The sequence below is a fragment of the Eschscholzia californica genome, unplaced genomic scaffold (assembly GCF_041429995.1).
Source record: "Eschscholzia californica isolate CP2 unplaced genomic scaffold, dmEscCali1.0.p SCAF_3, whole genome shotgun sequence".
NCBI lineage: Eukaryota > Viridiplantae > Streptophyta > Magnoliopsida > Ranunculales > Papaveraceae > Eschscholzia > Eschscholzia californica.
The window spans coordinates 26,490,222-26,514,822 of NW_028238420.1; the positions used below are offsets into that span (position 1 = coordinate 26,490,222).

At 34.7% G+C, this 24,601-nt stretch overlaps 2 protein-coding genes and 1 long non-coding RNA gene across 5 annotated transcripts; all 3 read left to right on the plus strand.

The window, feature by feature from the left end:
- Positions 1-586: 586 nt before the first annotated feature.
- Positions 587-5,063, plus strand: LOC147549242 (14-3-3-like protein C). Of its 2 annotated transcripts, none has more exons than XM_086664807.1 (7): positions 587-997; positions 1,092-1,398; positions 1,499-1,586; positions 2,663-2,772; positions 2,908-3,056; positions 4,357-4,412; positions 4,511-5,063. In XM_086664807.1, exons 1-7 carry the CDS (start codon positions 925-927, stop codon positions 4,511-4,513), a joined length of 786 nt encoding a protein of 261 aa, XP_086520933.1. In that variant the 5' UTR covers positions 587-924; the 3' UTR covers positions 4,514-5,063. The 2 variants fall into 2 exon arrangements, with proteins under 2 accessions (XP_086520933.1, XP_086520935.1); XM_086664809.1 differs by having other exon boundaries at positions 4,360-4,412.
- A 7,360-nt stretch (positions 5,064-12,423) lies between these two features.
- On the plus strand, positions 12,424-13,417 carry LOC147549243 (olee1-like protein). Its single transcript, XM_086671739.1, has 2 exons — positions 12,424-12,613; positions 12,781-13,417. Exons 1-2 carry the CDS (start codon positions 12,451-12,453, stop codon positions 13,119-13,121), a joined length of 504 nt encoding a protein of 167 aa, XP_086527865.1. The 5' UTR covers positions 12,424-12,450; the 3' UTR covers positions 13,122-13,417.
- Positions 13,418-20,937: 7,520 nt separating this feature from the next.
- Positions 20,938-24,363, plus strand: LOC147549244 (uncharacterized). 2 transcript variants are annotated; one of them, XR_015237751.1, is made up of 8 exons: positions 20,938-21,052; positions 21,238-21,383; positions 21,986-22,068; positions 22,179-22,283; positions 22,457-22,520; positions 22,709-22,763; positions 23,006-23,066; positions 23,931-24,363. It is a non-coding gene; the product is annotated as an uncharacterized LOC147549244 (long non-coding RNA). The 2 variants fall into 2 exon arrangements; XR_015237750.1 differs by lacking the exon at positions 22,179-22,283.
- Positions 24,364-24,601: the final 238 nt, after the last annotated feature.

The window sequence follows — 24,601 nt, forward strand, 5'->3', positions numbered from 1 at the left end:
CAGTCTTTCTTCCATTTATTTTTCAAGCTTTCAAAGCCCTAGATTATCGATTAGAGGTCTATATGTTACACGAGAACGTAGGTTTAGAAAACGATTTTAGTGGAAAAATCAATTTGTCATTGTTTGATTGGACTTAAAAGTGTGGAAATCACTTTCTAGTGGTAAAAAATGGTGGCAAACAAATATCATAAACTCCAAAATGTGGTAAACAAATATCATAAACTCCAAAATGTGGTAAACAAATATCATAAACTCCAAAATGTGGTAAAACTCATTTCCTATCCTCTCTCGTAACTCTCGCCCTCACACCCAGACTCGTCTCTCCTTTTGTTGTTTCCTTCTCTATCATTTCTCTTTCTCATTCTTGAGAACTGGTTAGTAGAATTGGTCGTCTACAACGATCTTTCTTCTTCTTCCTCTCACCACCCCCCACTTCACCTCTATCTCTTCTTTTTTTTTAACCTCATTTTTTCTTCCTCTTTTTTGAAACGATAAAGAGAATTCGTGAAAGTCCATGGACTCTCAATTGTCAATGAAAATGTAGACGAACATAAACTCCTTTTCCAAATCAACCCCAAATTTCCACAAGTCAAAATAGACCATGACTTTATCACATACCAAAGGGCAAAAGGTTTTGCCAAGCGGGGACTTCCCTGGAAAAAGCCAGGTTGGTGATTGGTTATAAAAATTGGAACGAGCCGGCCGATGTGTCGTATTTCCCTTTCACATAATACTTTCTCTTTCTTCTCTCTCTCTCTCTCTCTCCTCTTTTCATTGGCCTCACGACTTGGTGTTCTACAGAGAAAAAAAAAAGAAAAGAGGAATAATACTAATCTATCTGATCACCCGAGAGAGCAAGGAAAAAAAAAACCAAACCCCGATACCAAGCGTTTTTGAAACCCTAGAAAGTTTCCTAGATCTGCAATGGCTTCCTCAAAAGAACGCGACAACTTCGTTTACATCGCCAAGCTCGCCGAACAGGCTGAACGCTACGATGGTTAGATGATCTATATCTCTCGTTATCTTTTTCTAGATCTTGAAAATGCATGCTATTAGAGTCGATTTTGATTTGATTTCTTTGTTTGTGACAGAAATGGTGGAGTCGATGAACAACGTCGCTAAGCTGGATGTGGAATTGACTGTTGAAGAACGAAATCTGCTATCTGTTGGCTACAAAAATGTGATCGGAGCTCGAAGAGCTTCGTGGAGGATCTTTTCTTCGATTGAGCAGAAGGAAGAAGGTAGAGGAAATGAACATAACGTGAAGAAGATTAAGGAGTATAGGCAGAAGGTGGAATCGGAACTAAACAAAATTTGTAATGATATCATGACTGTAATTGATGAACATCTCATTCCCTCGGCAACTGGTGGAGAATCCACCGTTTTCTACTATAAGATGTGAGATTGATCTTTGTTTCTCTTTCTGTTTCTGTTTATTGTTCTGAAAAAGTGATTCTTAGGGTTGAAACCTTTTGAAGCTTTGATTGATTGGTTTCAGGAAAGGGGATTATTATCGTTATTTGGCTGAATTCAAGAGTGGGGATGATAGGAAAGAGGCTGCTGATCAGTCACTTAAAGCATATCAGGTATACTTCTTTTGCATTCTTTTGATTTGTTAATTATATGGAAGAGATTCGAATCAGAATCCCATTTATTTGATAATTGAATTTGGCTCATTAAGATTTCATATTTAATTGAAAATTCATGTTTCCTTTTATCTCATACTGATGGAGATCTAATTTTAAGTTTATTTTGATTTTAATTATACATGCCTTTTCTTTTGTGAATCTTATACTTTTTGAGTTATGTATGTCACCTTGTTGAATCTTTTCGGTATTACCTATTTTAACAATTGACTTAGTTCTCTTTATTATATATATGCAATCTTTCCGGCTAATGAAGCGAAAGAATTAGTTTACCTTCAAAATGAATTTCTTCGATCTCCATGTGTGATAACTTTATTATTTCTTAGGACCTTCAGGTTTCTTTATATTCTTGAAAATACTTTCTTGTCAGTTTGGGTTTATCCTCACGATTCTACTGTAGTTGCATATAGTTTTGTTTTTATATCTACTAAAGATACTTAATAAATCACTTTTTTTTATTGGGAAAGTAATCTTTTACCAAATCAACCCCCTCTAACATGTGCAAACTCATTTTTTGGCGAAATCCACTATAAAGAGTAGGAAGTAGTAGAAATGAAGAGCTCAATGCAATGGTAGTTGTACGCTGCATTCGAAAAGGAAGGTATAGCTCCACTTAGCTCAGGGGGTATGGCTCAGTTGGTAGAGCTCTGCTCTTGCAATTACGTCGTTGAGGTTACGGGTTGGGTATCTATTTGTCCAGACAGTAATGATAGTATTGTCATTTACTTGAACCGAACTCTATCTTTTTTTAATTAATGGGGAATAGGAACCACCCTTTTTTCTTTTCTTTTCTTTCTTATACTTTATTTTTCTTTTGTAGTTGTCATTCTTGGATCTTGTTTTTGCAAGTTTTAGCTGCCTATTAATTTTTATGGATCTAAATATATGACTCGAATCTGGTTATATTTAACATGCAAAATAGTTTATCTTCTTGGAATTTGGAAACGGCAATTTTTTTTTGAGTTCTTTCACAGTTGCCTAATAAGATGGTTTTCTTTTATGGATTTGTGCTGCAGACAGCATCCACCACTGCAGAGACTGAATTGGCTACTACACATCCCATCAGACTTGGTTTGGCACTGAATTTCTCAGTCTTCTATTACGAGATTATGAACTCACCTGAAAGGTATTTGTCATATTTGGACACAGTTACTGGTTAGCAGTACTATACGACTTCCTCCTATTTGAGTACTACATGTTTTAGAAAATTCGGTCTCTTATACTGTATTTGAGAAAGATTATGATGTAAACTTGATTTCAGGGCTTGCCATCTTGCAAAGCAAGCTTTCGATGAAGCTATCTCAGAGCTAGATACCCTTAGCGAAGAATCTTACAAGGATAGCACTTTAATTATGCAACTTCTCAGAGACAACCTCACCTTGTGGACTTCTGATATCCCAGAGGAAGGAGGTAATTTCTGCACGTTAAATTTATGGATCATACGTCTATCTTGTTTATGTGTTGAGAACTTGCTGATCTCTTCTTTTGAGTCATATATGGCTGGGCACACCGTTCCTATCTGAACTGTAGGAGTATATGATATGGCTCCTGTAGTAGTACACGGTAAAAAAAAAAAAAATGTATTATCACATCTTAGACATCTATATATCTAAGATTTTTAATGACCAAACCTGTACTGGTAGTTCAGGGAAAGCTTTAACTTTTATTTTTTGAAGCTTACTCACCTACTATCCTAGAAAATTATATAGTTAGGTTGTTTAACCCTAGAAGAGTTAAATTGTCATCTTTACCCTACGTCGGAACTGTTTCAGAATTCAGAGATGTTATTTTAGTCCTCTACCTTATTTTCTTTCCTATATTCTCTAGAGTCTCATACTAGTAAATACTCTCTGATTCTCCCATGCTTTCTTCCGTTATCTCCTGCATGGTTGTCACTCGGTCTCCTTTATGTAGCTAATTTTACCTTACTTTTCTCCATGATTACAATTATCGTGGTTGAAGCACACATATAGTGTGACATCCTGCATAGTTGAGTTAAATCACATTCACACACCTCAGTGTGTTTATGCATGAACTCCTTAGCTAAGCACCAAAACATCTATTTCCAGTTTTATGCTTGTGTTTTAGCACGAACTACATATTACATACAGCTAATTTTCACGTTTTGGTTGGACCTAGAGAGTTTTAGTAGATACTAGTGCATGCAGTATATTTATTCTGGAAAAATGACAAAAGAGGCTACAGATGTAGACCTAATCCAGACCTATATAGGAATCAGCAGTCCACCGAAGTGAAAAAGTTCATCGAGAGAGAGAGAGAGAGAGAGACCGTTGATATCATGCAGGTGTGGAGTAGGGTTTGACTTTTAGCGCCTATAAAAACAACAGTCCCAAGGAGAGATCCTTCTTAGAGCGACCTCTGGTCCATAGATAGAAGACCCCATTCAGCGTACAAGAGCCTCTTCTAGGGAGGTACCTTTACCTTTGAAAAAATGGTCTATCATCGTCATGAGGTTAAGTTCAGATCCAACCAACCAAAGCTTCCTACTTTTTATTTGACCAAGCACATCAGTTTTCCTGAATTGAAAAGTTTACTTCAAACTTTTGAAGATCTACATATTTTACACCTTTTCTGTTTGGGTTCCACGAAAACCGAAAAAGATACGTTGGTCAATGTACATAAATGATTTTCTTATTGAGTTCTAATCTCATCTTTCTAAATTTTGTTTGTGTTATGTTTGATCCTTTAGAAGAGGCCCAGAAGATGGACACCTCTTCTAAAGTTAACGGAGGCGAAGAAGCAGAGGTAAGGAAGGCCTTATCTAAACGTTTCATAAAACCTAAACTTTCACCAATTAATTCCATCTCATTCTTTTTTTCTGTTTCTTTTTGTCGCTTTGGCAGTGAAGTGAAGAAGCAGTATAAGGTGAGTCATTGTGATGATGGTTGGTGGGAGAAGGAAGAAGTTTATCGATCTGCATAAAATATGTCCTGTTGTCTTAGATTTTATCACACAATTTCAAGTAATTAAGGCTTTTATTCCTAATTATTGTTACTTCTATGGTAATATAACGTTTAAGATTCCAATGGTGTTTGTTCTTTTCGAAATCTGGTCAAGCAATGTTATTTTCCTTTCGCCTTCTGCTGTTGCGGAATGAATGTTAGGGGAAACAAAAGAGAAGGAATGGCTGCTAGGAAGCGTGTTGGTAGCTAAAGAAATTGCATGAAGTTTTCTTGGCTGAAGAGACCAAATCACAAATAATTTCTGTGCTTCCATTTCTTGCTTTAAATATTATTGGATCTCATGGTAGACTTTGGCCTTATATCCTTGTATTTTTTTTTCTCTTTTCAACCGTTCAATTATTTCGATTAAGACTTCGGTGCTGTTTGTTTTTTTTTTTGTGTCTGAATCTGAATTTGTTGAATAGTTTTACAAATTAGCATGTTTGTTTTTAAATCTCAATTATTAGGTCTGAAAATTAATAAATTACATTTATACCTTGATACCCTAGTTGATATTTCTAAGCATAATTTGTAATTCTCTCTAACCTAATCTCTAAATAAAAAGAGGCCAAAACAAAACCCTAAACAACTCCTCACCTCAATTTCTCTTTCTCCACATCTCTCTACAGTGAATCCCTCTCAATCTCTCTCCATAATCAAATGTCCGGTGAAGCTCCGACGAAGATTTGGTAAGAATTCAATCTCTCTCAGTCCCTTTCTCTCTAACAAATCAGCAAACTGAAACCTCGCCAACCCCCGTGGGTTCCTTCTCTTTCTCTCGATCATCCCCTCTCTTTGTAGCAAGATCGGGAAAGTGAAACCCTCGCCAGATTCGGCGAGGGTTTCGTCTCTCTCAGTCCCTCTTTCTCTGACATACTGGCAAAGTTTGTAAAGAATCAAGAGTAATGAATCAATAGATGTCATGAACCAAAGATAGGCGTAGTTTGTGGTGGTGCGATCTAGTTTGTGGTGGTGGTGAATTCAGGTCATTGTGGTGGCGTTTTGTTCCTGGCGGCGGCAGTGGTTGTGTGGTGATGATGTGGTGGGGAAAGGGATGAAGATGGATATATTTTGTATTTTAAAGTTTAACAGGGGTATATATAGGGGTGGGAATCGGTCCGGACCGGTCGGTATCGGACTCTAACTTCATCGAACCGGTCGACTCGGACATAAACTGTTGGTGACCACCTATTTACTCGGGCGGACTCGGACGGTCACTCTCAAGAATTCTTTGTCCATTGACCGTCCAAGACCGTTTATTTTACCGGTCCAGTCGGACACCGGACGGTCTCGGTCCGGACTTTCCAATAAATTTACTTAATTCAGAACTTTATTTTTATTACCACAAACAAAATTACTTACAAATGAAGATGTTTAGCCAAATTATCAAAAGTAAATATAAAAAAGAAAAAATACAATTGATCATCATTCGACAAGATATAATTGAGCCATTCACTAATGTTTGGTCTTCCCGAGGACTATATGACTATAGCCAACGAACATCATATATTTATATGTCTATAAAATTCAACGGTCAACTTCTAAAAATGAGGACAGTTTAGTCGGTCAACCTATTCGGTCACTCGTACCGGTCGGTCAGCGGTCGGTCCTTCGACATAAAATTTTGACCGTGACCGTCCGCCAATTCTTTCGGGCCGGTCGGACACTGACCGTTATGACCATCGGGTGTCCATGGACACTTTTTATCTCGGTCGAACGGATCGGATAGCGGTCTTCCGGATCTTTTTCCCACCCCTAGGTATATATATGTCCTTTTGCACCTTTTCAGATCTTAGGCTCGCTTTTCAGAGTTGTTTTGAAGTCTGAATTGGCTGAAATCAACTCAAACCTAATTTAAGATTTGGCTGAATATAAAAACAAACATCTGAAATCTGAATTGGATTCCAATTCAGACTTCAGATTGAAAATAAGAAAAAACAAACAACCCCTTCATTTAATTATGTTTTCTCCAAAATAATTCTGAATACAGGAAATTGGGCCGGAGGCCTAATTTCTTTTATTTTTTTTTGTTAAAAAGACAACCCATCTTTTTAATTAGCTAGGCCCCAAGTAAGTTATAAAAATAGGCTTGAAGGACATTTTTAAAAGCACCAACTTTTTAAGAGTCAAAAATACCCTTCATTCAATTAGAAATACCTAGTAATAATCTAACTAATAAATCAGGAACTTGAGTTTTTCTCATGAACGAACCGAGTTGGATTGTCAACGCCGATTAGAATTTCTGGGGTTTGAATCGATTTTGGCTATAAGATAGGTTGATGTTTTTAGGTTTTGGTGATTTAATCTATTTGTTTGTTGTTTGAAGACTCTTTTAAGGGGTTTGATTTAGTTTTTGGTTCTAAATCCTAGAGAGAGAAAGTTTTATATACTTTCAATGGAAGGAGAATTTGATAGTGTTTCAAGGTATAATCCAACTTCTTCATTGCTTTATTTTCATTGAGTTATGAATGATGGATGACAATTTGTTAGTTTTGATGTTTATGTTCAAACTTATTTGTTGGATTTATATGGAAGTTGTGAAAGTATAGTTGATGCAAGCAATGTGTTTGATAAAATGCTAGAAAGAGATGTTGTTGTTTGGAATGCAACATTAGTTGGTTATACAAGACTCAGGTTAGTTGATATAGCTATAAAGTTGTTAGATGAAATGCCTGTGAGAAATATTTTTTCTTGGACAATCATGATTGGTATTTATGTTCAAATTGAGAATTTCATGAAAGCTTTAGAAGTTTTTCGAAGAAATGTAAAATGATGGTGCTATAGCTTATAAAATGATTATTATGGATTTGTAGGGGTTTTAGCTAGTTTTTCGATACAACATTCTATTAGACAATATATAATAATTTGTAACAAATTTCATGTTAAATCAATTCAAAAACTAATTTGCAAACCATTTGCATGGCATTGCAAGGTGTTTGCAAGGCTCTGCAAGGTGTTTGCAAGGCTCTGCAAGGTATTCGCAAGGTTGTGCAAGGTATTTGCAAAAGTCATGCAAGGTGTTCGCAAGGCTCTGCAATTTGTTTGCAAGGCTCTGCAACGTGTTTGCAAGGCAGTGCAAAGTGTTTGCAAGGCAGTGCAAGGTGTTTGCAAGGTATTTTCTTAGACTAGGGTTAGGTTGGTCTTTTTACTGAAATTGAAAATTACATAATTGCCATCAGGGAGGTGAAACCTAAAAAACTTTGATAAATCCTTTTTAACCAAAGTCATAATTTCTTAGGGAGTTTTGGCCAAATTCCCGGAATGAATATTTGATTATTTATTTGGACTGCTTCCAAAATATAACCCAAAGGTTCGTAGCTTCTATAATATGGGCGGAAACTGGTGAACATATCCAGAAAAAAGAAATCCTTATAAGAGCATCTCTAATGCAAGATTCAATCTTAAAATCTTAAGTGACACTTAAGATTTTAGAGTTCTTTTTAAGAAAAAACCTCTCTAATGCAAAACCCAATTGAGATCTTAAGATGATGTGGAAGCAATTAAGTTTAAGATGTCTCAATTGGAAACTCTATTTTTGAGATCTCCCTTGAGAGTCTTAAGTGTTCAAGTCATCAAATTTGATTTTAGGACGACAATAAAGTGTTTCCCTCAACTACTTTTTCTTATTAAATGTATGCGTGACATGTGTAACTATAAGAGTTTTTTAGAGTGTTGCATTGGAGAAAGGCTTAAACTAGAGACACTCAAGTATGCCATATAGGAAAGAAAATCTCAATTTGACACAAGCTAATTAGAGTTTTTTTTTTTTAATTTTGTATTAAAGATGCTCTAAGACTCACCCCCAATGCACCTATTTTTTTTTTTTTTTTACGGATAGTCGTCTTTGCATTTACCACTGTTCAATCCAAGAAAGAAACAAATTACCTTCCATTTTCTTAGCTTTGATCTCTCTCTCCCTCTTATTTTTTTTTCAACACCTCTTTCCTTCTAACAAAATTTGTTGATTTTCATCCTAAATAATTTTCATATGGATTTTATAAAACAAGTGGAGAAATCTTCTTTGCGAAAATGTTGCAAATTTTAGGCTACGTTTGACGTGCGGGAATCACGTGAGAATGAAATGTGATCCTTGGGAATCACAATCCTAACTACTGTTTGACTCGAAGAAATACAAGAGATTCCTCCAGGAAGGGAATTTCTGCCTCCAGGAATGAGATTCCTCCTAAATAAGATAATAGCGAATCCAGGGAGGAGGGTGGATTTGTGATCTCTTTCCCGGAAATGATTTAATTTAATATTTAAGTACAAAATTATTAATAAAATATTAGAATGACTAATAGTAAAATCGTCCTTCACATAATATTTTAACTAAAAAGAATAAAAAACCTAGGGTTTCAGCCAGCGTCACAACAACTCCCTCTCTCACTTTCTCTCTCGCTCGAAAGTAATTTATCTCTTTCTCTCTCTCTCTATCTCTCTCTCTCTCTCTAGCTCTAGTGTTTTCCTTCTCGCTCGTTCTTTGTTCATTCAAATTGATTTCATAACGTTTAAAAAGATGTTTTTTAGCTGAGTCCTTAATTTATTTTAAATAAATCTTTAAATAAACTTCAATTACTATATCATCACATTACTATTTCATATCTACCAATTTGAATAGATATTTCTGATTAATATATATATATATATATATATATATATATATATATAGTTATATGGTTTAAGTAAAATGATATAACATGACTTTTATAAAGATTTACATTCCTATTCATACATGAACCAAACACCAAGTCAGGAATTTATCAGGGATATAATTCTTATTTCTGGTCAAACCAAACATCAAACAATAGTTTGATTCCAAGGAATCGCGTTGTGAGAATGCGATTCCCGAATTCTGTTCTCGCGCGCCAAACATGGCCTTAGTGTTCATGATGAAGTATCCATCAACAACGAGCATGATTTCTTGTACAAATCGATGAAGAAAATATTATGGGGTATAAAAGATTATTTTTAACAGATCTAAAGGATTCAACATCAAACATAATTTTTTCAATAACAAATTTAGATTTTTTTTTCTTCGCGAACAAATTTGTTTTTTTTTCTTGGAAATATCTGTTTTTCTTAACGGATTTGTACTACTGAGATCTTGTAAATATTTGGCATCGGTTTCCTGTTAATAGGTTCATTGATTCCATGACTAAGAGATAAAACAACATTCGAAAGATTGAAGATAAAATTATTTTTTCTCTTTTTGTGTATGAGGATGATATGATATTGAGAATGATTATGCATTTTTTTCTTTGTTGATGTGCACGATGCTGATGATAAATGGAGATTGTTTTATTATCGATTTGTTGATTAACAAATTTGATGTTAATCTTGTTAAAATCTGTAACTAATTCGAAAAGTGTACAAGACATAATTATATTTACAATACAAGACATTTGATTGTATACATACACAACAAAGTGTCCTTTACTTTTCCACCAGAAAGTGTAAAAAATTTGAAAAGTGTATAACACATAATTATATGTATAGTAAAGGACATTTGATTATTCGTTGTACACAACAAAAATACTTTCTCCCCACAAAGTGTAAGAAATTTTAAAAATGTATATAACATAATCATATGTATAGTACATTTAATTATGTACTGTAAATAACAAAATGTACAATACGTTCTTCCAAAAAAGTGTAAGAAATTTGAATAGTCATAGGACATAATCATGTGTACAGTACATTACATTTAGTTTTATACTATACATAAAACACTTTCAATAACTTTTCACTTAAATGACTTTTGTGCAAAAGAAATGTATATGACATTTGATTATGTCTGCGAACATTTTCAAATGTTAAATGATTTTTGGGGCGTTTCTTTACATGTCTCTTACATGTAAAGAAACTTAGAAATCTTAACAATATAGAGCAAAAGTTAGAGATAAAGAAAGACGTTTGGTAGAGGAGCTATAATAAAGAGATAAAACTTGTGAAGCACTAAAAAAATTCAGGTTATTGCCGACGACATTGTACCGTTGGCAACATAAAAGTTACCGTCAGCATTAACTATTACCGATAATTACTTGTTGTATCATCGGCCATATACATTATGGCTGACACTTTCTCATTATGCCGCAAAAAAAAAGGCGTCGACCATAACCCCTTATTTTGTTGTGAAGGATTGAAAGTGAAATAACTCAAATTAATTAGAAATAAGAAAAAAGAACTCTTCTTCATTTGGTTCTCCCCTTAGACTTCGACTTCTTCCCTCCAGCTACTTCGGTTCCACTCCCTTCTCTTCATGAACTAACAATCTTTGGAGGTGATTTCTACCGCACATTTTGTTCAATGAAGAAGACATTAGCTAAAGTCTTGTAAATTTTATTTCTCTTTCTAATTTCTAGGGTTCTAGCAACATTTTAGTTTTATATCTATGTACTTTGGTTTTAAATTTCTTTTAGGGTTTTTATCCTCATTTCATCAATTCCCAAAACATTCAAACCTTTTTAGACTAAATTAGGGGTCCAAAATAGAATTCACTTTAGAAAAATTGAAAACATTAGTCACCTCATCTCTCTCTCTCCTCTATTTCATCACCTCTTTTTTCCGCATCACATCTCTCGCCAATCATCATCTTTTTCAACGTATGTTTCCGTCCAGTAAAATTTTTCGGAGACGTTCATTTTTTCTTCCTTTCTTCTTCTTTTTTTCTCCCTTGTTTCTTTTCTCTCTCTCTCTCTCTCTCTCTCTCTTCTATCTTTTCCCTCTCTCTACCCCCCTTCGTCTGAAACCAGTGCTCTAACAAAGGTGATCCTCCCCTTTGTCGGAGCTTTAGAGAGAGAGAGAGAGAGAGTAACAAAGGTGATCCTCCCCTTTGTCGGAGCTTTAGAGAGAGAGAGAGAGAGAGAGAGAGAGAGAGAGAGAGAGAGAGAGAGAGAGAGAGAGAGAGAGAGAGAGAGAGAGAGAGAGAGAGAGAGAGAGAGAGAGGGAGACGAGAGAGAGAAGAAGAAGAATTAAAAAAATTTGAAGGTTGCCAAAAACTTTTACCGCCCGACGATCTTCGCCGGAGAAGATGATGAGCTAGCGAGAGGGATGATGTGGGGGAGAGATGATGTGGAGGAGAGATATGAGGTATCTAATGTTTTAAATTTTTTTTAAGGAAATTCAATTTTGGCCCCTTAGTTTGATCTAAAAAGGTTGGGATTTTTTGGAAATTGATCCATATCAAAAGGGGGTCAATTTTGAACTAAAAAGTCACTTTTTATAAGAAAGACAATTATGAAAACAAAAGAAATTAACAATTAAAGTTAGTTAATGGTGTTAACAAAAAGGAGTCAAATTTGAATTTACGAAATACATAGATCTAAAAAAGAAGCTGGTCACAAATTAGGAGGCCAAAAAAGAAATAACTCTTATTTAAAATTACTGTAGAGATTTAAAGCACTGGAGGCACAAAAGGTCTCTATTTTGTCACATAAGATTCTAGATAAAGCGGATCTTTCAACAAAAAAAAGGATAAAGCTGTTTTACTAATACCACATGTAGCGATTATCATTTTAATAATTGAGATTGGGCTAAGTAATTTTTTCTAGCCATTGACATATTATAAGGTGCTCCGGGATTAAGTCAAAATGAAGAAAATAAAATAGAGATGGTCAAACTTACAAATTCACATAGTTGATTTAACTGACAAAACCTTTGGTGGAGATATGATTGTTAGAGAGATAAAGGGAGAATTAGGGAAATGGTTAGTTTGCCATGAAATGGTCAAGCACCACAAAGAAAGACAACACAAATAACAAACACCCAAAATAAGTTGGTGTTCAAAACCTATAAAAAGAGGCATTCCTACCTTGTCTTAAAGATCCAAATTGCATCAAGACATGGCAAAATTGTGTCAAGCTCTTCCCCTCCTTGCCATTGCTCTTTGCCTCTTCAACCTATTTGGGTCTTCTTACGCCGAGAACTACTTGTTCGTTGAGGGGAAGGTCTATTGTGATACCTGTCGTGCTGCGTTCGAAACCAAACTATCCACTTACATTCAGGGTACGTGTTAATGTCACTCTCCTATAGTCATTATGTTTTTAAATCTTTTAAATACGGCTAGAAACAATGACCAATGCCATGCAAACCCTTGATTAATCTAATATTTCGATCGATACAATGACTAAAATTTTATAAGCATTTCCTTTTTTGCATTTTATTTGGTGTAGGTGCCAAGGTCAGACTAGAATGTCATAAAACTGAGAATGGTGAGATTACATACACTATTGAAGGTGTCACTGATGCAACCGGAACCTACAAGCTTCCCGTCCAAGGTGAGCATGAAGAGGAAACCTGTAATGTGATCCTTATGAAGAGCCCGTTGCCAGACTGTTCTGAAATCCTTAAAGGAGGTGACCGTGCTCGTATTCACCTCACATCAAACAATGGCATGGTTGAGGCCGTCAGACATGCGAATCCCTTAGGGTTCTTGAAGAAAGAATCAGTTGCTGGTTGCACCGATGCTCTCCGAGACATCGGTCTCCCCAAGGAAGCCATGATACCTGTATAATATGTCCTAAAATGGATAAATGCAAAAGTTGAGCATAAATTCACAATCTAATGACTTTCTTGTGCTGGAAAGAAGAATGAAGTGAATGTAAAAGAAGAAAAACTAAGTTAAATTTCATTATATTATACAAATATTTGTAGATCTTTCCGTCCTAACCGGTGGTGGTGATAGGTTTTGATTCCAACGATTGTTAAACTACCTCACCTAATGTCATTGTTCCATTAGCACTTGACAATGAGCGTATAACTTTTTTATGTCCAATCTCATAATATAGATATGATACTTTCTTGCATCAAGGTACGTGTATTCGACTCATTGTTGATTGAAGAATAAAAAGAACAACCTTTAACTGAATCGAGAAAAAAGATCTTGCGTATCCTACTAGCATGACAAGCTATTTGATTGATGTTAATAACTCATTCATTCGGAATCCTATTAAGCTGAACCATAGATCTACATTCAAGAGCTCGATGAGACAAATCCAATGATTTGTCTTGCTCTTCTGATTTGGACACGTTAGGTGGCGCAAAACCAAAAAACAGACTCAGCTGAATTCCTATTTCAACAATAATAACCGTAAATTCAAATGAATCTGAATCATAACCTGCCATTTGCTTATTGCGGTTTGAGGTGCCTTCTAAAGAATATGGATATTACAACTTTCTTAACAGTATCCACCCTGGAGGTGTATCATTCATTTTGCCTTTCCAATTATTCATCTTTATACATTTCTCTTAAACTATCTCCTTGAGTACTTCAATCGGTGGTCGCCTTTTTTTCTTTGAGCACTCTCCAGTTAGGTTCATTCAATATGTTATTATCGCACTAGCAGACTTTATCGTCCCATTATACCGTCCATTGATGTTGCACACCAAGTAGGCGGAATACACATAAAACTATCCAAGATCCTCCATATAAGGGCAGTGAAATAAGAGTCAAGAGATGCAAGTTTTCTTCACGATGTTAAAATAATATGCAAGTACCACTGATATTTAGACACCAAAAACATCGTTTCAAGCTAGTTTTTAGTCTCCTTATAGCAAACCAGCAGATAAAACTGTGTTGCAGGATGCAGAATACCATCCTTGCACCCACACAAGTTTACCCCACATGACAGCTCTCGGTTATCCCTGAGATGGGCATCTACCACCTCTATTCGTTGAACACTGAAGGATTACTTCATAAGTCTGACAAGAACCTTAATTAGAAATTTGGATATTATTGTTAATTCTCGGTTACTTCACAAGGCTGACAACACCACCAAAATTCATCTCAACATTTTCAGAAGTAGTTTTTAAGAACTTTTTTACGCAATATCTACTACCTATCACATTCAAAGGTTTTTCGAATCTAAAGATGTAAAGTAGAACTCAAACTATTCTAACATTGACTGTCTACTCATTTTGCTGGCTTCAAATTTACTACTAATTCATCAACATGAAAGTAAGAAAGCCAATTCTCCAAGAATGGTGGAAACCGTCCACCATATAATACCTGCCAATTCTCTAAGAATGGTGGAAAATGTTCACAAATTCCATCTAAAGAAAACAAAAAGCTAGAACTTTTGTCTGATTCCCATACTTCCATGAGTACATAACAAGAATGAAAATTTTCCATAGTTAAAACAATATTCAATATGTTTCTAACTGAAACTACCTAAACTGGTTCCATCAATCTACGATTAGCACCACGAGCATACAACTTTTTCAAATTTAAACTTCATGTGGACATTGTTGAATGGAGAATTGAAAGAACAAACTTGCATCGTCTTTATGAAGACATGCCAACCTACTAACATCCTAAGCTATTCGATCGATGTTTTGTTCGAAAAGGCAAGATCCAATACGATTAACTAAGTATTCTTTCTATCTGAGAATAGATTTGTTTGAAGAATTTATACTGCTCACAAGGAATAGTTACTGGGACACAAAGAAATATGAAAAGGTTTAGATTATGCAATCAAAGAACTGGCCGATTTAGAGTAATAAACCCTTTCTCACTTCCCACATAATATAGATAAGAGAGAAAGAACGATATCACCTAAATCGACGGATCTTTGACAACATAATCTCACTCTTTTCATTCACTTTGTGTACTAGTAACTTCACCTCCAAAACAATATGAATCCAAAAAACAATTCTAATCGGAAAACTCATAGAAAGGTGCTTAATTGTCGCATAGGCTGTATGAATTCTTTCTATCTGAGAATAGATTTGTTTGAAGGATTTGTACTGTTCACAAGGAATAGTTACTGGGACACAAAGAAATATGAAAAGGTTTAGATTATGCAATCAAAGAACTGGCCGATTTAGAGTAATAAACCCTTTCTCACTTCCCACATAATATAGATAAGAGAGAAAGAACGATATCACCTAAATCGACGGATCTTTGACAACATAATCTCACTCTTTTCATTCACTTTGTGTACTAGTAACTTCACCTCCAAAACAATATGAATCCAAAAAACAATTCTAATCGGAAAACTCATAGAAAGGTGCTTAATTGTCGCATAGGCTGTATGAATTCTTTCTATCTGAGAATAGATTTGTTTGAAGGATTTGTACTGTTCACAAGGAATAGTTACTGGGACACAAAGAAATATGAAAAGGTTTAGATTATGCAATCAAAGAACTGGCCGATTTAGAGTAATAAACCCTTTCTCACTTCCCACATAATATAGATAAGAGAGAAAGAACGATATCACCTAAATCGACGGATCTTTGACAACATAATCTCACTCTTTTCATTCACTTTGTGTACTAGTAACTTCACCTCCAAAACAATATGAATCCAAAAAACAATTCTAATCGGAAAACTCATAGAAAGGTGCTTAATTGTCGCATAGGCCGTATGAATTCTTTCTATCTGAGAATAGATTTGTTTGAAGGATTTGTACTGCTCACAAGGAATAGTTACGGGGACACAAAGAAATATGAAAAGGTTTAGATTATGCAATCAAAGAACTGGCCGATTTAGAGTAATAAACCCTTTCTCACTTCCCACATAATATAGATAATAGAGAAAGAACGATATCACCTAAATCGACGGATCTTTGACAACATAATCTCACTCTTTTCATTCACTTTGTGTAGTAGTAACTTCACCTCCTAAACAATATGAATCCAAAAAACAATTCTAATCGGAAAACTCATAGAAAGGTGCTTAATTGTCGCATAGGCCGTATGAATTCTTTCTATCCGAGAATAGATTTGTTTGAAGGATTTATACTGCTCACAAGGTATGTTACTGGGACACAAAGAAATATGAAAAGGTTTAGATTATGCAATCAAAGAACTGGTCGATTTAGAGTAATAAACCCTTTCTCAATTCCCACATAATATAGATAAGAGAGAAAGAACGATATCACCTAAATCGACGGATCTTTGACAACAAATCTCACTCTTTTTATTCACTTTGTGTACTAGTAACTTCCCCTCCTAAACAATATGAATCCAAAAAACAATTCTAATCGGAAAACTCATAGAAAGGTGCTTAATTGTCGCATAGGCCGTATGAATTCTTTCTATCCGGGAATAGATTTGTTTGAAGGATTTATACTGCTCACAAGGTATGTTACTGGGACACAAAGAAATATGAAAAGGTTTAGATTATGCAATCAAAGAACTGGTCGATTTAGAGTAATAAACCCTTTCTCACTTCCCACATAATATAGATAAGAGAGAAAGAACGATATCACCTAAATCGACGGATCTTTGACAACATAATCTCACTCTTTTCATTCAGTTTGTGTACTAGTAACTTCACCTCCTAAACACTATGAATCCAAAAAACAATTCTAATCGGAAAAATCATAGAAAGGTGCTTAATTGATGGTAAATAATACTACATAGTTTCTCGATCTAGTCTAAGATCGATACTAAATTTAATCATGGAAACTATAGGTGTTATTCTAAAATATGTAACAAGTAAACCAATCATTAATTATGAAGATTATGATATAGTTTTAGTGGTGAACAAATACTAGATGATGACTTCCAATAAAGGACTCCATTACAAAACGACGACCGAGTCATCTGCATCATCAATCATTACTTTTCCGGGGATTGAGTTCTTTACCTCTCTCCATGAATCTGTTCCTAATGTATAAACCATACTGGTTTATATTCAAACCCAAAAAACAATACAGACAATCTTGTATTCTTTTGTTACTGTATCCATTCCAAATGTGCTCCTTTTTGTAATTTACTGTCTACTAGGGTTGCAAAACCTCAAGAATACTATGGTCTCCAATAAAGAAACAGAACAAACCCTTACAATAACCAATTGTGTTCCTTTATGTAATTTACTGTAATATCTTGACATAATTTACTGTATTTATCTAAGTAGAAGAATCTATTTTATAACAAGGAAAATAATAAAACTGTTTTTTTCTGAAAAACTTTAAGATGAGAAGTGGATTGTTTTGAGAATATTGAAGGAAGTGGGAAGAGGACAAGTAGTTGTTCCAGGTTTTATGATCATGGTGAATCTTGATAAAACAAGAACTTTTTTTTTGATGAGGAATAAAACAAGAACTTACAAGATATTCACAACTCAAGAAACAAAACATACCTTTATGAAGATTAATTTTAGGGCCTAATTTCGTGACTCCTTGCTCCATGTGTGAAACTATATATTGAAAAGGAAAACAAATCACTAATTGTTTAGGTTCTCCGTTCCCCCCCCCCCCCCCCCCTCCTTTATTTATAATGATAAGAGTTGTACCAGCCTAGGGACCGACTCTAATTATGAGTAGGATTTCAGATGTGAACCCTCCTAGCAACCGACTCTAACTAAGTTCCTATTTTCTATTTTAGTTTCTAATTTTAGCAATTAAATATTAAAGAATCTCTCTATCCTATTTACTTGCTTGCCGTAGTTTCAACAAAAAAAAAAAAAGAGTAACTTTCATAACAAACTTTCTATTTTAACTCAAAAAAAAAAAAACATTCTAATTCCTAACAAACTTTCTATTTCCTATTCTATTTATAATTAGATTTTAGCCATTTCTATATATGGAAAAACCATCTTCTCACAATTGTTTTCGGGCAAACCTAACTATCATTCTTCTTTTTCTTCTTCTCCTTTTCGACTACTACAAGTAAACTAGAACTTTTACCACTTTACTATTTTATTTACCGAACCCTAAAAGGATGAGGAAGATAAAGTTTTTCCAAACGTTTCTATATTAGGAATTAATGATATTGGTGAGGTAAGCCCCTAACTTCTATTATTTTTTTACTTTGTATTTTCGTTTTTGTAGTTTAGAAGAATCTTAAAGGATTTCATGAGCAAAATTCGAAATGAAAGAGAAGGTTACAAGAATTTCGTGGAAAACCCAAGGAAATTTATTATTTTTTTAGGGTTTTCCCGTGAATTTGGTCAGATTTCTAGTACTTTTCCACGAAATTTTCCAAGTACTTTTAAAATCCGGATTTGTTTATATTTTGCAATCTTGTATATTCTTTACAATGTTCTCGTAGAACACCTAATTTAACTCGCACACATCATCACTTGGAGACAAGGCCATACCTTTGAAAGTTAAATTTCCTGACTAAAGTGAACTCTTTACGACTTAGAGGTTATGTTTCTCTTACTTACGTATCCTATACTTTTGTATACATTGTATAAACTGATCGAACTAATTCTCTAATTTTGTAATTTTTCGAGTCAAGAAAGCCAGTTGTTGCGTGGCGCACGGAGAATGCGAAGCAAAATCTCTTCATCGTAGTTAAAAGATCCAGAAGAAATAAAAACAATGAAGGCAAGGGGTCATTCAGTTCGTTGAGGTGTTCTAGGGATGGTACATATGCAAGTCACAAGGCGAAAACTTTGAAGTCCAATACAGACCTCGCAAGAAAGAAACGCACAAGTTCATCAAAGTGTGATTGTCCTTTTTCTATAAGTGTAAAAATGTTTGGAACACAGCAAATGCAGTGTTGAAGTATTTGAACTGACGTCACAACCCCCCGCTAATATAGAAACACTGTTCAAACAGAAAGCGACAAAACTCCCTGTATTTAGAAAAAGGTCGACCGAAAAGGAATAACATTTCCTAATGACAGATTCTAAGTTTTTGGATTAGATTCCTAACAAAATGAGAAAATATGTTACCTACATCAAGAATATTTCCTCTGATGGACACTGTGGTTTTCATGTTGTTGGATGAATTGTGTGTAGATCGTCAAAGCATGTAACAAAATAAGCTCTAAAAAAATGTGTGATCACATTGTACATAATAGGGGTGGGAAACGGGCCGGGCTCGGGTACCCGTGGGCACCTCTAGGTCGGGCTCGGGCGTTTCGGGTACCATATATTAAGGAACAAGTGACTTCGCGGGTGGGCTCGGGCCGGGTAAAAGTCAGATTTTCTTGCACAAAGCCCGCCATGGATACTAGCCCACCATGGGCATAACGGGCATCGGGCGGGCCGGGTAACGGGCCAACCATCTTCAAATATGATTTTTTTTTTTTTATTTCTTTTGTACATAAAAAAAAATCACTGTTAACCCTAAATTTGTTTAGTTCATATAAACCTTTCATGAATTAACATCTACATGAAAAGAGAAAAATAGAGATCTACACAAATATGAGACATGAACACAAATATTAATCTTTAGTAATCTTATTTTTACAAAGAGACAAATCTATATATATATATATATCTTCTATATAATAAGGGAGGAGGGTATCTTTTCCCCTCCTCCCAATGGTCCAGATTTATCCTCACAAATTATATCAAGTGGTTGAGCTTGAGACTTTAGGGAACGGAGGGTTCAGATTTATAGTGAAAATCATTTAAGGGCTGAGATTACAAAGAAAGTCAAATCAGAATCTTTCCAAAGATGCCCTATTTTGAATACCCTTCCCGCTCCTTTTCCATTTTAACCCACGGTCTCAGACAACTCTCTCTGCCTTTCCCTTTCATCTCACGCCCTTTTCCATTTCATCTCACACCCTTTTCCATCAGCACCACCAGGAGGTACTACTTCTTTCTCTCTGTCGATCAGTGTATGTCCTTTACCAAGAATTTATCTAGGGTTTCATCTCTCTACCTGTTCATTTTTGTTGAACAAAATTTATGGAGGATGATTTTGATAATCATGATTTGGAAGGATTTTATTAGATTTCAGTGGATTCACACAACCCCAAGGGTAGTCTCTCTGTCTCTGTCTTTCTACTATCTTCTATCTTATTGTTAGGACTTGAGGGATTTTTCTTCTACTATCAAGTTAGTAGTTGTTATGGTTTTATCAAGAAAAAGTTCAACTAAAGCCATATAAAGTCTCTTAGGTTAGTAATTTTTTCTCTTTAATCTGATTGAACCTGTATTTTGAATGTTTTCTTTTTTGGGTTTGAACCATCTGTTGGGTTATGAGGTAAGCTATGATTTCTGTTGGACGGTACAACTTTGAGATGATTTTCTGTCATCCTTCTTACGGGATTTTTTGTCACCGTTGAAATGCAGTTTTAGTTCTGCACTTCAAGTGTTTGACGAATTGTCCAATAAATTTTCTCATCAATTTGCCTCATCTCTACTTTTAGGTAAGCTCACCGAATGTTAACAAGGTTTGTGAATGAATTTTCTTAACCATTGATTGTTTGTTTGATCCTTTATGTAATATCGGGATTGGGAGGGAGATGAAAATTAATTACCTAAGCATAACTGATTTTGTAATGGTAAAAGTTTATGTTCATGTTTTATGTAATCTTTTTTGGTTTATATGTAAGCGGGTGAATCCATCGCTCAATTCAACATGGACAAACTACTTACTCATAGAGTCACTGAATATTTTGGTGCCACAATTTGTAACAAGGTTGTAGACAAGATTGTTGGAGCTTCTTTGCCTTCATTTTTTCCCAAGCTGATTTGAAATAGCTTCTTGGAGTAAACATAGCTTATTCTTTCCCAAGGTGAATCCATCCTATCATGTACGTGTGAGACATTTTTTGAGTAAGCGTTGTATTCTCTTGCTCTCTCCCTTTCTCTTATTATGTTTCTTTTTGAGAAGTTTCCAATAAGCATTGTACTCAAAATAACTAAGCATTGTACTCAAAGTAACTAAGCATTGATATCAAGGACATCCCAAGTAACACCTTTTTCTTTCCAATTTCAGGATATTTGCACAACATAAACCGAAATCGATGCTTTCACAACACATTGTATGGCAACGAGATCACCGATAACCATCAATGGTTACGAGTTCAATACATTGAAGAAGCAGATATGTGTAAACGCTAACCGTCTGGAGAGAAACTCAAGGTGAACAAACCCAATTTTTTGTGGTTCAAGTTAAATGCATTCTTTTATGGTTAAATCCATTGATCATATAGAGTTAAGAATGTTTGGGTTTACATTATATGTGATTTTATTTGGGTAGATTTTATTCATGAGAGGGTTAAATAGAAATCATATTAGGTGGTTCAGTGTTAGTTTTTGTTAAATGCGTTCTTATTTGGGTATATTTGATTATCCATCACCAGTTAAGACATTTTAGAGGCTATTAATGATATGTGAGTGTTATGGCTTCTCATGACATAGTCATTGTATTTTTTATACTTAAACAAATATTTAGAATACTGCATAAAAATGCCTATAACTACCTCAAGCTCTTTGGCAAAACCAGATTGCAGCTAACCTTGGTAAGGTTTTCTTCTCATGCCTATAACGTGTTCTTATTTCGTTGTGTTCATTATATTTCTTTGTTACTATCTTTCTAACGTTGAAGGTACTCCATGTCAGTGTTACGCTTTTGACACTCTCCCTCTCTAGAATAGGTTGAAGATACTCTCACTTCTTTTTTTTCTTTTCTTTTTTTCTGTTTTCTCTCACAATTATTTTGTTATGAATGTTTTTTTTTTCAGAAAAACGTTCAAGAAGCAGGGTTTCGATTATCTCAATCTACTTCTTTCTCACTGTCCCTCTCATTCTCTCGAATAGCTAGAAGGTATCTTCTCTTCTTCTCTTTTACAGCTTTTCTCTAATCTCTCACAACACAACTCATTTTGAAAGATTTTTCTAATCGCTTACACCAGACTGGGTTTTGTGCATTTTTAGGAGAAATCAATGTATCTGATTGATTGAGACTCATATTACACTAATTTTAAGGTTTGAAGAAGATGTTCGTCACAACAACGCTGACACTACTTAATTGATTCGCATGTAAACTGTCACTTTTTGGGTTATGCCAATAGAGCTTTTGTACATTGGTGGTGTTACCATGTTTGTATTAAAAAAATTTGTCTAATGGTTAGTCTCACCAAATAATCTCTAATGTTGTCACTTCTCTCTCTTTTTATGGTTGGTTAAAACTTTTTGCCTATTTCTCTCTACAGTTTTGGTGAACTTTTTGCGTGTTAGGGTTCAGTATGGCTTCGTCCTTCATTGCAACTTTCCCAGGTAAATATTCGTCGTTTGCTGATTTTTTTTTCCTCACTCTCTATATGTTTTTATTGAATTTTGACTTCCAAGGGTTTGGTGTGATTTAAGCTATCATTTTTTTTACCACCATTTTGGCTTTTTAGGTTTTAGTCAAACTGAGAAGAAATAAATGTATCTGATTGAGACGTGCATTATGTTGATTTTAGGGTTCGAACAAGGTATCAGTGACAACAACGCTGGCACAACTTAATTGAATCGCTGGTAAATCACTGTCAATTTTGTCTCTTGAGTTTGAGTTTCTAACATGAACAACTTCATAAGTTCATTATCTGATTTTGTAATATCATATTTATCTAATAAATGTTTGTAAAAAGGTGTTCATTATATTTTGTGATTATTTCTTCTTCTTCCAGAATACGGTATTAGTTTAATTCGGTTTCGCTAATTTTTTTTTTAAACTAAGCAAAGATATCTAAAATTTGGTGTTTTCTTCGATGTTTCAGTTCATCCAGGAATCAATATCGTCGAAAATGAAGAGCTATCAGAGACCAACTTAGAGCTCAAGTAAGTTATCTACTAGCTCAACGATTTATCATTTCCTAATCTGTCTCAAGGTTTGTTCACTGTAGGTTTATCCTTCACTCTAGCTTATGTCCAATTAAACTGAACATTACTCGAAGTTTGCTCACTGTAGTTTTACCTTCATATAAAATGCAATGGAAACAACATATATGAAAACTTTTGCCCATTTTAGTGCAATTTAGCAATTTACAAGGCCTAAACAGAAAGCAGAAGTGTCTGACTTCTTTCTCTTTGGGTTTGCTTTTGTTCTTAGAGCCCTTTAAAATGTATATAAGTTGTTTGAAGAAATGCTTGGTTGAATTTCTTGCTATGTCTTGGTTTTATTGTTCAGAATAGTGTTAGAGGCATCTCGGAAGATATTTTTATATTGCCCTAGGTTCTCAATCTTTTTTGTCTATAGTTTTGAAGTTGGGTTTGCTCCCTAGGTCTTCAATTTGGTTTTAAACCGAGTTTATAACTTTAGTTATTTGGTTATGAAGGGTAATCTTGGAGTTAGTTTATTTGTGGTACCAAATCCCTTCAGTCAACAACTCCTAAGTCCTAACTGGATCACTGTCTAAATGATCATATTTATATTCGATCTCAACCCCGTCGAAAAAAATTTAGTTTTAGGTTATATTATGGTTTTAGGTACATCTAATATGTATTTCACCAGTTATGTTTGAATGAGTTGTTGAATTTGGAGATCTTTGTTATGTTCAATTTTATGTTTGTTGGGTTTCACCCGATTTGTTAAGCTCATTTGCTCAATGATACGAGTTAAGTAGTATTTGGAAAATACGATGTTCAATTTTATGTTTGTTGGGTTTCACCCCTCAACTTACTGAATCTTGCTTTTGTGATCAGGTTCCCTTACTCCTCAGCTCAACTTGGAGTTAGTTCGAACGGTTACTGCATGGATTTATCAAAGAAAATACCTCCTGTAAAAGTACTATTTGAGGTTCCATCTTTAAAGTCCATCTCAAGGAAGTTCGACGATTAAATATTTACACAAATATATCTACAAAGGTAAAGATCGTACGATCATGGTTGTGGAAGGAATCAGAGAACAAATGTCACATGAAAGTCAAGCAACAAATTTATCAGAGAAAGAACCTTCTGCAAAAGGTTTTAGATTGTGGAAGCGATAAAAGAAGAGTTTTGAATTCTATTTGGAATGTTTAGATGTTTGAACTTATGTTAAGACCAGGGTTTGTGAATTCAATTTTTGTTAAACTAAAATTGACTTCTTCTCATGTTTGACTTAATATTCTAAGTTAAATATATTTTCTTATACGCACTTCGCTTAACCCACATGACAGAATTGTCCGTGCCCGGCGGGCACGGGTTATACCCTCGTATATATATATGCAAGATACATGAAATTATTTTTACTGAGAAAAGATAAGAGTATAGAGAATATTTTTACAAATCCATATCCAAACTTTTATAACAAATCTACTAGTTTCTTCTTTAGATTTACTTGAAAACAGATATAAAGATCTACATGGAAATACAATATTTACTGAGAAAAGATA